At 46.5% G+C, this 12447-nt stretch overlaps 3 protein-coding genes and 1 long non-coding RNA gene across 4 annotated transcripts; all 4 read right to left on the bottom strand.

Moving 5' to 3' along the window:
- Positions 1-299: 299 nt before the first annotated feature.
- Positions 300-4807, bottom strand: LOC146964012 (uncharacterized). The gene is made up of 18 exons (XM_085768087.1): positions 4785-4807; positions 4611-4695; positions 4335-4481; positions 4038-4249; positions 3832-3935; positions 3632-3750; positions 3354-3521; positions 2934-3133; positions 2725-2837; positions 2442-2548; positions 2133-2309; positions 1618-1826; positions 1423-1527; positions 1312-1337; positions 1051-1078; positions 877-961; positions 601-747; positions 300-515 (listed from the first exon to the last, which is right to left on the bottom strand). The coding sequence occupies exons 3-18, from the start codon at positions 4443-4445 to the stop codon at positions 300-302; spliced, it is 2127 nt and encodes a 708-aa protein (XP_085624213.1). The 5' UTR covers positions 4446-4481; positions 4611-4695; positions 4785-4807.
- Positions 4808-5292: 485 nt separating this feature from the next.
- On the bottom strand, positions 5293-7999 carry LOC146964011 (uncharacterized). Its single transcript, XM_085767023.1, has 9 exons — positions 7772-7999; positions 7566-7669; positions 7366-7484; positions 7088-7255; positions 6668-6867; positions 6459-6571; positions 6176-6282; positions 5867-6043; positions 5293-5560 (listed from the first exon to the last, which is right to left on the bottom strand). The coding sequence occupies exons 2-9, from the start codon at positions 7636-7638 to the stop codon at positions 5348-5350; spliced, it is 1170 nt and encodes a 389-aa protein (XP_085623149.1). The 5' UTR covers positions 7639-7669; positions 7772-7999; the 3' UTR covers positions 5293-5347.
- Positions 8000-8093: 94 nt separating this feature from the next.
- On the bottom strand, positions 8094-8547 carry LOC146964010 (uncharacterized). Its single transcript, XR_015034706.1, has 3 exons — positions 8519-8547; positions 8345-8429; positions 8094-8215 (listed from the first exon to the last, which is right to left on the bottom strand). It is a non-coding gene; the product is annotated as an uncharacterized LOC146964010 (long non-coding RNA).
- Positions 8548-8641: 94 nt separating this feature from the next.
- Positions 8642-12275, bottom strand: LOC146964009 (uncharacterized). The gene is made up of 15 exons (XM_085768086.1): positions 12253-12275; positions 12079-12163; positions 11803-11949; positions 11506-11717; positions 11300-11403; positions 11100-11218; positions 10822-10989; positions 10402-10601; positions 10193-10305; positions 9910-10016; positions 9601-9777; positions 9086-9294; positions 8891-8995; positions 8780-8805; positions 8642-8661 (listed from the first exon to the last, which is right to left on the bottom strand). Exons 3-15 carry the CDS (start codon positions 11911-11913, stop codon positions 8642-8644), a joined length of 1671 nt encoding a protein of 556 aa, XP_085624212.1. The 5' UTR covers positions 11914-11949; positions 12079-12163; positions 12253-12275.
- Between the last annotated feature and the right edge of the window lie 172 nt (positions 12276-12447).

Raw genomic sequence — 12447 nt, 5'->3', positions numbered from 1 at the left:
GACACACAGCCAGGATCTGCAAAAGAAGACAGAGATAATGATATTGGCAGTGCACCACCACAAGTCACCACCACGACTTCACCAAACAGAGCCTTACCCGATGAGTCATTTCTTGAAAGGAATGGCTTGATGAAATGACTGTAGACTGCTTGAGCTTTTTCTCTGTCCATGGATGGTCTTTGGCTGCTGAATGCCTGGATGCTAAAATTCAAGAGAGCACTTTTAACATCTGAACAAGTATAAAACTGTTGGTGACTCTACAGCCTGGCTCAGAGTGGAGTGTTATGTCAAATGTTTGCTTACACAGTCTGGTACGTCAGGCAGCTGAAGTTCCTGGAGCCCAGGCATGATAGGAAGTTGCGGGAGGGAGAAGCCAAAAGCGGACGGATCTTTTTCTGGAACCAGCTGCTGACAAAGCTGCCGTTCTGCAGCTGCGCCTGGCTGAAGTTGGCAATTCTCACCTCTCCAAGAGCCTCAAGGGCATGCGATGGCGATGGGAAGCTGCTGTTGGGGGCCTGGGATTGGAAAATTAACTTTAGGCTTCATGCTGAAGTCAGACGGGAAAACACAGACTTTGTGAAGTCATAGGATTGGATTTACCATGGTGGCCAATGAGTCAAGGGCCTCGTCGATTGCAGGTGTGGCTTTTTGGAAGAAAAGCTTCCACACCTCCACCGGGTATGTCGTCTGGCTCTCAAGTGAGCATTTCATCAGTGTCACCAAGTTGTTCCGTGTGAGATTGATAGCCTTGGAAAAAAAGACAACAAGAATTACAGCAAAAACTCTCCAATCTCAGAGAGATTTGTCTTGAGATGGCCATTTAGCAAAAGTCCAATCTTTCTCTGAGAGTCACAGATATTCAAAATAGACCCTTACCGATGAGCAGGCATGTGCAGTGATGGTAGAATTGCATGAGGCTCCAGAGGAATTGCCAGTGGACTGGGTTTGTTCCAGGTGTGAGCTGAGGAAGACAATGTCCCCTTAGTTAGCCCATGTAAAAGACATTTACCTATGCAAACTCAGCACCAGACAGCACTGTAATACACCTACCCATTGACTGAAGCACAGATGAGGTCCTCTGTGAAAAGACCAAATTCAGGTATTAGAAATTGTACCCTCAGGATGAAATTTCCTCACCACAACTGGAAGGTCTCCTAATTGACACACTTACCATCAACTGGGGTCTCCTTGCACTGTAGACAAGTAAAGCATAATTGTTAGTCTAGTGACAAGGCCCCTTCAAAAAACAAACAAACAAAAATCCTGTGCCACACTTTGGAATTCATGCATTACTGACAGAAATGTGCTTACCGAGAAGGAATCCGCAAGTGAGCAACCTGTTTGAAAGGAAAATGAAATGAGGGCACAACATCAGTACAGCTTTCATCACAGAAATTCAATCAGGCTTTTATTAACAAGTACGTCAACGTACGGGGAAATCTCTCCTTGAGTGACTTCATGCTTGATCTCACACCCTGTGACAGGTCCAGTGGTAGGAATGTCAAACTTTGCCGAAGACCAGTGAGTCTGAAGGAAGAGAACACAAATCATTGCGGCACAGCTTGACCTCATGCAAAGCCAAAGGGCCTGACTTTGGTCTTGAGAAATGTCTCTTACATGGCTGCGTAGGATGCACAGCTGATGTTGTTGGGGATCACCACCAAGCTGCCAGGAGAGAGGCTGGCCAACACAGTGGCCAAATTGACCTGAAACCACAGCTTATAGTCTTTTGGCTTAAAGTCCCCAAATTCAGGAGCAAGGCCTGTCAAGGTCAGGTTCAAGATGGTGTCTCGTACAGCTGGATTTCCGATGTGGGTGATGTTTTTCTGGAAATGGAAGGGTTGGTGTGTCAGTTCCAAAGGACATTTTACCTTTCACAACACGTTGTACAGTAGCAAGGACAGCAGCACATTTGCCGACAACTTTGAACTTCTGCGCATGGGGAACACATTTAAGGCATCACCGAGAGCAATTCATTCATCAAGGGTATCAGGAATTTGTCACTTTGAGCCTGATCTCGGCCCCTTATTGGCTTCTGCAAACATACCCAGGGCCAAGCACAAGTTGTGCATGACCCGTGGATCAGACAGCTTTATATGGGAATTTTGGAAATGTTGAAGTCAAGTGTTCACCTGCTTGCTGATGTTTGTGAATGTCTGGAAAAACTGATTGAGCTGGTTGCCATTGGGGGACTCTGTCAAGCTTGTCAAGACCTCTCTTACAATGGTTTCATTTTCCAATGCGCCACTTTCTGGATCGAAGAACAGCTCAGCCTTCTGGTTTCCTGAAAGGGAGTCCACAACTGCCACCTGGTGACAGAGGATAAACAAATGGTTTTCCCTGTTAACAAGGTCAAATCGCCCATGTGTGTAGCGATTCCGAGTTCAAAATATTGTGCTGCAGCTTTCAAGGCAGATTGGTAGTTGGAAAGGACCACTTACCCCAGAGAGGTTGAAGACTTTGAGGTCAGAGTATGTTGCGTGTGTAGAAAATGGACCCAGGTTTGACTGTAGCCACTGGGCATCACTCTGAATTCCCTGTCTACAAACTGAGGACCATAGAGGGACGTAAGCATATGCAGCATTTAGCAAACATGATTTTCCATCGATACACGGGTCACTGGTCAAAAGCAGGTTTTCTAATCAGTGCCTTTTCAGCATATTCTTTGACAATTTCAAGCTCTCACAAACATCTACATGGCACATTCCACTGCACCAGCCCTACCTGGCTCATTGATGACGCTTTCAGATTCTCTCAGGTAGGCTAGCAGAACAGCTGTGATGGCTTGCTGTTCCCGCCACGGGATTGCCGGGAAAACTTTGCCCATTCCACTCACCCTGCAAAGGCCGAAAAGAAACATTGTTACCAGTCCCTCATCAATGTTTTCCCACCTTGATGCAATGCAACCTGCTTGTGTTTGAAAAGCTACTCACACAACATGGTAGTTTGTGCAGTTGATATTTGAGGTTGTGTTCTTGAGCATCACTGCACTGAAACTTGGGAGGAAAAGAAGTAGCTTCCCGTGGAACCAATCAAACCAGTCGCCTGACTTGAATTGTGGGAAATGTGGACTGATGATGGCAAAGGTCTTGTTCATCACACGATCTCTCACAACAGTTTGGAACTCAGGCTCCTGTCAAATGATGACATGAGTGGATTTAAACAGTTTACATGTGGCAAGTGCACATTTAGAGGGTTATAGGAAGGATGGAACGAAATATAGGAATACTGGACAGGAATGTGTCCCCTGCAACTGCTGTAGAGGTTTAGATGCACATCTACTGTAAGTACTGCCTGTGCTGGCGGAAAAGGCAAGGACTGCCCGTGCTGCCCAAGTGTTGAGAGTAGCCAACCTGTTCAACTGCTGCCAGCTCTGTCAGGAATTCATCCACATTTTCCAGAGCATTTCCCTCCTCAAGGCGCTCAAACACACGATCGATTTGGTCTGTGTCATTCGAGTCCGGGGAGCTTAGCGTTAGCTGTGCCACTTGAGCAGGAGTGAACACTGACAACGAGTCGGCCTGCGAAAGGAATTCCACATGCAATCAAACAACTGTATTTGCAAACCCATAGCTAAGACCTGTGGTGGAAAATTGCTGCCATAAATTCTACAATCACACTGGCCACTCACACTGGAGAAGTTAGGATTGAGGACTTGCAATTCCTGCAGGGTTGCAAAGGCAGAGAAGTTACCAAGGTGTGCCTGCAGCCACTGCTTACTACCTTTGCTGGAGGACACACAGCCAGGATCTGCAAAAGAAGACAGAGATAATGACATTGGCAGTGCACCACCACAAGTCACCACCACGACTTCACCAAACAGAGCCTTACCCGATGAGTCATTTCTTGAAAGGAATGGCTTGATGAAATGACTGTAGACTGCTTGAGCTTTTTCTCTGTCCATGGATGGTCTTTGGCTGCTGAATGCCTGGATGCTAAAATTCAAGAGAGCACTTTTAACATCTGAACAAGTATAAAACTGTTGGTGACTCTACAGCCTGGCTCAGAGTGGAGTGTTATGTCAAATGTTTGCTTACACAGTCTGGTACGTCAGGCAGCTGAAGTTCCTGGAGCCCAGGCATGATAGGAAGTTGCGGGAGGGAGAAGCCAAAAACGGACGGATCTTTTTCTGGAACCAGCTGCTGACAAAGCTGCCGTTCTGCAGCTGCGCCTGGCTGAAGTTGGCAATTCTCACCTCTCCAAGAGCCTCAAGGGCATGCGATGGCGATGGGAAGCTGCTGTTGGGGGCCTGGGATTGGAAAATTAACTTTAGGCTTCATGCTGAAGTCAGACGGGAAAACACAGACTTTGTGAAGTCATAGGATTGGATTTACCATGGTGGCCAATGAGTCAAGGGCCTCGTCGATTGCAGGTGTGGCTTTTTGGAAGAAAAGCTTCCACACCTCCACCGGGTATGTCGTCTGGCTCTCAAGTGAGCATTTCATCAGTGTCACCAAGTTGTTCCGTGTGAGATTGATAGCCTTGGAAAAAAAGACAACAAGAATTACAGCAAAAACTCTCCAATCTCAGAGAGATTTGTCTTGAGATGGCCATTTAGCAAAAGTCCAATCTTTCTCTGAGAGTCACAGATATTCAAAATAGACCCTTACCGATGAGCAGGCATGTGCAGTGATGGTAGAATTGCATGAGGCTCCAGAGGAATTGCCAGTGGACTGGGTTTGTTCCAGGTGTGAGCTGAGGAAGACAATGTCCCCTTAGTTAGCCCATGTAAAAGACATTTACCTATGCAAACTCAGCACCAGACAGCACTGTAATACACCTACCCATTGACTGAAGCACAGATGAGGTCCTCTGTGAAAAGACCAAATTCAGGTATTAGAAATTGTACCCTCAGGATGAAATTTCCTCACCACAACTGGAAGGTCTCCTAATTGACACACTTACCATCAACTGGGGTCTCCTTGCACTGTAGACAAGTAAAGCATAATTGTTAGTCTAGTGACAAGGCCCCTCCAAAAAACAAACAAACAAAAATCCTGTGCCACACTTTGGAATTCATGCATTACTGACAGAAATGTGCTTACCGAGAAGGAATCCGCAAGTGAGCAACCTGTTTGAAAGGAAAATGAAATGAGGGCACAACATCAGTACAGCTTTCATCACAGAAATTCAATCAGGCTTTTATTAACAAGTACGTCAACGTACGGGGAAATCTCTCCTTGAGTGACTTCATGCTTGATCTCACACCCTGTGACAGGTCCAGTGGTAGGAATGTCAAACTTTGCCGAAGACCAGTGAGTCTGAAGGAAGAGAACACAAATCATTGCGGCACAGCTTGACCTCATGCAAAGCCAAAGGGCCTGACTTTGGTCTTGAGAAATGTCTCTTACATGGCTGCGTAGGATGCACAGCTGATGTTGTTGGGGATCACCACCAAGCTGCCAGGAGAGAGGCTGGCCAACACAGTGGCCAAATTGACCTGAAACCACAGCTTATAGTCTTTTGGCTTAAAGTCCCCAAATTCAGGAGCAAGGCCTGTCAAGGTCAGGTTCAAGATGGTGTCTCGTACAGCTGGATTTCCGATGTGGGTGATGTTTTTCTGGAAATGGAAGGGTTGGTGTGTCAGTTCCAAAGGACATTTTACCTTTCACAACACGTTGTACAGTAGCAAGGACAGCAGCACATTTGCCGACAACTTTGAACTTCTGCGCATGGGGAACACATTTAAGGCATCACCGAGAGCAATTCATTCATCAAGGGTATCAGGAATTTGTCACTTTGAGCCTGATCTCGGCCCTTTATTGGCTTCTGCAAACATACCCAGGGCCAAGCACAAGTTGTGCATGACCCGTGGATCAGACAGCTTTATATGGGAATTTTGGAAATGTTGAAGTCAAGTGTTCACCTGCTTGCTGATGTTTGTGAATGTCTGGAAAAACTGATTGAGCTGGTTGCCATTGGGGGACTCTGTCAAGCTTGTCAAGACCTCTCTTACAATGGTTTCATTTTCCAATGCGCCACTTTCTGGATCGAAGAACAGCTCAGCCTTCTGGTTTCCTGAAAGGGAGTCCACAACTGCCACCTGGTGACAGAGGATAAACAAATGGTTTTCCCTGTTAACAAGGTCAAATCGCCCATGTGTGAAGCGATTCCGAGTTCAAAATATTGTGCTGCAGCTTTCAAGGCAGATTGGTAGTTGGAAAGGACCACTTACCCCAGAGAGGTTGAAGACTTTGAGGTCAGAGTATGTTGCGTGTGTAGAAAATGGACCCAGGTTTGACTGTAGCCACTGGGCATCACTCTGAATTCCCTGTCTACAAACTGAGGACCATAGAGGGAAGTAAGCATATGCAGCATTTAGCAAACATGATTTTCCATCGATACACGGGTCACTGGTCAAAAGCAGGTTTTCTAATCAGTGCCTTTTCAGCATATTCTTTGACAATTTCAAGCTCTCACAAACATCTACATGGCACATTCCACTGCACCAGCCCTACCTGGCTCATTGATGACGCTTTCAGATTCTCTCAGGTAGGCTAGCAGAACAGCTGTGATGGCTTGCTGTTCCCGCCACGGGATTGCCGGGAAAACTTTGCCCATTCCACTCACCCTGCAAAGGCCGAAAAGAAACATTGTTACCAGTCCCTCATCAATGTTTTCCCACCTTGATGCAATGCAACCTGCTTGTGTTTGAAAAGCTACTCACACAACATGGTAGTTTGTGCAGTTGATATTTGAGGTTGTGTTCTTGAGCATCACTGCACTGAAACTTGGGAGGAAAAGAAGTAGCTTCCCGTGGAACCAATCAAACCAGTCGCCTGACTTGAATTGTGGGAAATGTGGACTGATGATGGCAAAGGTCTTGTTCATCACACGATCTCTCACAACAGTTTGGAACTCAGGCTCCTGTCAAATGATGACATGAGTGGATTTAAACAGTTTACATGTGGCAAGTGCACATTTAGAGGGTTATAGGAAGGATGGAACGAAATATAGGAATACTGGACAGGAATGTGTCCCCTGCAACTGCTGTAGAGGTTTAGATGCACATCTACTGTAAGTACTGCCTGTGCTGGGGGAAAAGGCAAGGACTGCCCGTGCTGCCCAAGTGTTGAGAGTAGCCAACCTGTTCAACTGCTGCCAGCTCTGTCAGGAATTCATCCACATTTTCCAGAGCATTTCCCTCCTCAAGGCGCTCAAACACACGATCGATTTGGTCTGTGTCATTCGAGTCCGGGGAGCTTAGCGTTAGCTGTGCCACTTGAGCAGGAGTGAACACTGACAACGAGTCGGCCTGCGAAAGGAATTCCACATGCAATCAAACAACTGTATTTGCAAACCCATAGCTAAGACCTGTGGTGGAAAATTGCTGCCATAAATTCTACAATCACACTGGCCACTCACACTGGAGAAGTTAGGATTGAGGACTTGCAATTCCTGCAGGGTTGCAAAGGCAGAGAAGTTACCAAGGTGTGCCTGCAGCCACTGCTTACTACCTTTGCTGGAGGACACACAGCCAGGATCTGCAAAAGAAGACAGAGATAATGACATTGGCAGTGCACCACCACAAGTCACCACCACGACTTCACCAAACAGAGCCTTACCCGATGAGTCATTTCTTGAAAGGAATGGCTTGATGAAATGACTGTAGACTGCTTGAGCTTTTTCTCTGTCCATGGATGGTCTTTGGCTGCTGAATGCCTGGATGCTAAAATTCAAGAGAGCACTTTTAACATCTGAACAAGTATAAAACTGTTGGTGACTCTACAGCCTGGCTCAGAGTGGAGTGTTATGTCAAATGTTTGCTTACACAGTCTGGTACGTCAGGCAGCTGAAGTTCCTGGAGCCCAGGCATGATAGGAAGTTGCGGGAGGGAGAAGCCAAAAACGGATGGATCTTTTTCTGGAACCAGCTGCTGACAAAGCTGCCGTTCTGCAGCTGCGCCTGGCTGAAGTTGGCAATTCTCACCTCTCCAAGAGCCTCAAGGGCATGCGATGGCGATGGGAAGCTGCTGTTGGGGGCCTGGGATTGGAAAATTAACTTTAGGCTTCATGCTGAAGTCAGACGGGAAAACACAGACTTTGTGAAGTCATAGGATTGGATTTACCATGGTGGCCAGTGAGTCAAGGGCCTCGTCGATTGCAGGTGTGGCTTTTTGGAAGAAAAGCTTCCACACCTCCACCGGGTATGTCGTCTGGCTCTCAAGTGAGCATTTCATCAGTGTCACCAAGTTGTTCCGTGTGAGATTGATAGCCTTGGAAAAAAAGACAACAAGAATTACAGCAAAAACTCTCCAATCTCAGAGAGATTTGTCTTGAGATGGCCATTTAGCAAAAGTCCAATCTTTCTCTGAGAGTCACAGATATTCAAAATAGACCCTTACCGATGAGCAGGCATGTGCAGTGATGGTAGAATTGCATGAGGCTCCAGAGGAATTGCCAGTGGACTGGGTTTGTTCCAGGTGTGAGCTGAGGAAGACAATGTCCCCTTAGTTAGCCCATGTAAAAGACATTTACCTATGCAAACTCAGCACCAGACAGCACTGTAATACACCTACCCATTGACTGAAGCACAGATGAGGTCCTCTGTGAAAAGACCAAATTCAGGTATTAGAAATTGTACCCTCAGGATGAAATTTCCTCACCACAACTGGAAGGTCTCCTAATTGACACACTTACCATCAACTGGGGTCTCCTTGCACTGTAGACAAGTAAAGCATAATTGTTAGTCTAGTGACAAGGCCCCTCCAAAAAACAAACAAACAAAAATCCTGTGCCACACTTTGGAATTCATGCATTACTGACAGAAATGTGCTTACCGAGAAGGAATCCGCAAGTGAGCAACCTGTTTGAAAGGAAAATGAAATGAGGGCACAACATCAGTACAGCTTTCATCACAGAAATTCAATCAGGCTTTTATTAACAAGTACGTCAACGTACGGGGAAATCTCTCCTTGAGTGACTTCATGCTTGATCTCACACCCTGTGACAGGTCCAGTGGTAGGAATGTCAAACTTTGCCGAAGACCAGTGAGTCTGAAGGAAGAGAACACAAATCATTGCGGCACAGCTTGACCTCATGCAAAGCCAAAGGGCCTGACTTTGGTCTTGAGAAATGTCTCTTACATGGCTGCGTAGGATGCACAGCTGATGTTGTTGGGGATCACCACCAAGCTGCCAGGAGAGAGGCTGGCCAACACAGTGGCCAAATTGACCTGAAACCACAGCTTATAGTCTTTTGGCTTAAAGTCCCCAAATTCAGGAGCAAGGCCTGTCAAGGTCAGGTTCAAGATGGTGTCTCGTACAGCTGGATTTCCGATGTGGGTGATGTTTTTCTGGAAATGGAAGGGTTGGTGTGTCAGTTCCAAAGGACATTTTACCTTTCACAACACGTTGTACAGTAGCAAGGACAGCAGCACATTTGCCGACAACTTTGAACTTCTGCGCATGGGGAACACATTTAAGGCATCACCGAGAGCAATTCATTCATCAAGGGTATCAGGAATTTGTCACTTTGAGCCTGATCTCGGCCCCTTATTGGCTTCTGCAAACATACCCAGGGCCAAGCACAAGTTGTGCATGACCCGTGGATCAGACAGCTTTATATGGGAATTTTGGAAATGTTGAAGTCAAGTGTTCACCTGCTTGCTGATGTTTGTGAATGTCTGGAAAAACTGATTGAGCTGGTTGCCATTGGGGGACTCTGTCAAGCTTGTCAAGACCTCTCTTACAATGGTTTCATTTTCCAATGCGCCACTTTCTGGATCGAAGAACAGCTCAGCCTTCTGGTTTCCTGAAAGGGAGTCCACAACTGCCACCTGGTGACAGAGGATAAACAAATGGTTTTCCCTGTTAACAAGGTCAAATAGCCCATGTGTGTAGCGATTCCGAGTTCAAAATATTGTGCTGCAGCTTTCAAGGCAGATTGGTAGTTGGAAAGGACCACTTACCCCAGAGAGGTTGAAGACTTTGAGGTCAGAGTATGTTGCGTGTGTAGAAAATGGACCCAGGTTTGACTGTAGCCACTGGGCATCACTCTGAATTCCCTGTCTACAAACTGAGGACCATAGAGGGAAGTAAGCATATGCAGCATTTAGCAAACATGATTTTCCATCGATACACGGGTCACTGGTCAAAAGCAGGTTTTCTAATCAGTGCCTTTTCAGCATATTCTTTGACAATTTCAAGCTCTCACAAACATCTACATGGCACATTCCACTGCACCAGCCCTACCTGGCTCATTGATGACGCTTTCAGATTCTCTCAGGTAGGCTAGCAGAACAGCTGTGATGGCTTGCTGTTCCCGCCACGGGATTGCCGGGAAAACTTTGCCCATTCCACTCACCCTGCAAAGGCCGAAAAGAAACATTGTTACCAGTCCCTCATCAATGTTTTCCCACCTTGATGCAATGCAACCTGCTTGTGTTTGAAAAGCTACTCACACAACATGGTAGTTTGTGCAGTTGATATTTGAGGTTGTGTTCTTGAGCATCACTGCACTGAAACTTGGGAGGAAAAGAAGTAGCTTCCCGTGGAACCAATCAAACCAGTCGCCTGACTTGAATTGTGGGAAATGTGGACTGATGATGGCAAAGGTCTTGTTCATCACACGATCTCTCACAACAGTTTGGAACTCAGGCTCCTGTCAAATGATGACATGAGTGGATTTAAACAGTTTACATGTGGCAAGTGCACATTTAGAGGGTTATAGGAAGGATGGAACGAAATATAGGAATACTGGACAGGAATGTGTCCCCTGCAACTGCTGTAGAGGTTTAGATGCACATCTACTGTAAGTACTGCCTGTGCTGGGGGAAAAGGCAAGGACTGCCCGTGCTGCCCGAGTGTTGAGAGTAGCCAACCTGTTCAACTGCTGCCAGCTCTGTCAGGAATTCATCCACATTTTCCAGAGCATTTCCCTCCTCAAGGCGCTCAAACACACGATCGATTTGGTCTGTGTCATTCGAGTCCGGGGAGCTTAGCGTTAGCTGTGCCACTTGAGCAGGAGTGAACACTGACAACGAGTCGGCCTGCGAAAGGAATTCCACATGCAATCAAACAACTGTATTTGCAAACCCATAGCTAAGACCTGTGGTGGAAAATTGCTGCCATAAATTCTACAATCACACTGGCCACTCACACTGGAGAAGTTAGGATTGAGGACTTGCAATTCCTGCAGGGTTGCAAAGGCAGAGAAGTTACCAAGGTGTGCCTGCAGCCACTGCTTACTACCTTTGCTGGAGGACACACAGCCAGGATCTGCAAAAGAAGACAGAGATAATGACATTGGCAGTGCACCACCACAAGTCACCACCACGACTTCACCAAACAGAGCCTTACCCGATGAGTCATTTCTTGAAAGGAATGGCTTGATGAAATGACTGTAGACTGCTTGAGCTTTTTCTCTGTCCATGGATGGTCTTTGGCTGCTGAATGCCTGGATGCTAAAATTCAAGAGAGCACTTTTAACATCTGAACAAGTATAAAACTGTTGGTGACTCTACAGCCTGGCTCAGAGTGGAGTGTTATGTCAAATGTTTGCTTACACAGTCTGGTACGTCAGGCAGCTGAAGTTCCTGGAGCCCAGGCATGATAGGAAGTTGCGGGAGGGAGAAGCCAAAAACGGACGGATCTTTTTCTGGAACCAGCTGCTGACAAAGCTGCCGTTCTGCAGCTGCGCCTGGCTGAAGTTGGCAATTCTCACCTCTCCAAGAGCCTCAAGGGCATGCGATGGCGATGGGAAGCTGCTGTTGGGGGCCTGGGATTGGAAAATTAACTTTAGGCTTCATGCTGAAGTCAGACGGGAAAACACAGACTTTGTGAAGTCATAGGATTGGATTTACCATGGTGGCCAATGAGTCAAGGGCCTCGTCGATTGCAGGTGTGGCTTTTTGGAAGAAAAGCTTCCACACCTCCACCGGGTATGTCGTCTGGCTCTCAAGTGAGCATTTCATCAGTGTCACCAAGTTGTTCCGTGTGAGATTGATAGCCTTGGAAAAAAAGACAACAAGAATTACAGCAAAAACTCTCCAATCTCAGAGAGATTTGTCTTGAGATGGCCATTTAGCAAAAGTCCAATCTTTCTCTGAGAGTCACAGATATTCAAAATAGACCCTTACCGATGAGCAGGCATGTGCAGTGATGGTAGAATTGCATGAGGCTCCAGAGGAATTGCCAGTGGACTGGGTTTGTTCCAGGTGTGAGCTGAGGAAGACAATGTCCCCTTAGTTAGCCCATGTAAAAGACATTTACCTATGCAAACTCAGCACCAGACAGCACTGTAATACACCTACCCATTGACTGAAGCACAGATGAGGTCCTCTGTGAAAAGACCAAATTCAGGTATTAGAAATTGTACCCTCAGGATGAAATTTCCTCACCACAACTGGAAGGTCTCCTAATTGACACACTTACCATCAACTGGGGTCTCCTTGCACTGTAGACAAGTAAAGCATAATTGTTAGTCTAGTGACAAGGCCCCTTCAAAA

Source organism: Trachurus japonicus, chromosome 22 (assembly GCF_045865225.1).
Source record: "Trachurus japonicus isolate A0001 chromosome 22, Traja_1.0".
In the NCBI taxonomy this organism is placed as follows: Eukaryota; Metazoa; Chordata; class Actinopteri; order Carangiformes; family Carangidae; genus Trachurus; species Trachurus japonicus.
This window is presented reverse-complemented; position numbering and strand designations above follow the sequence as displayed.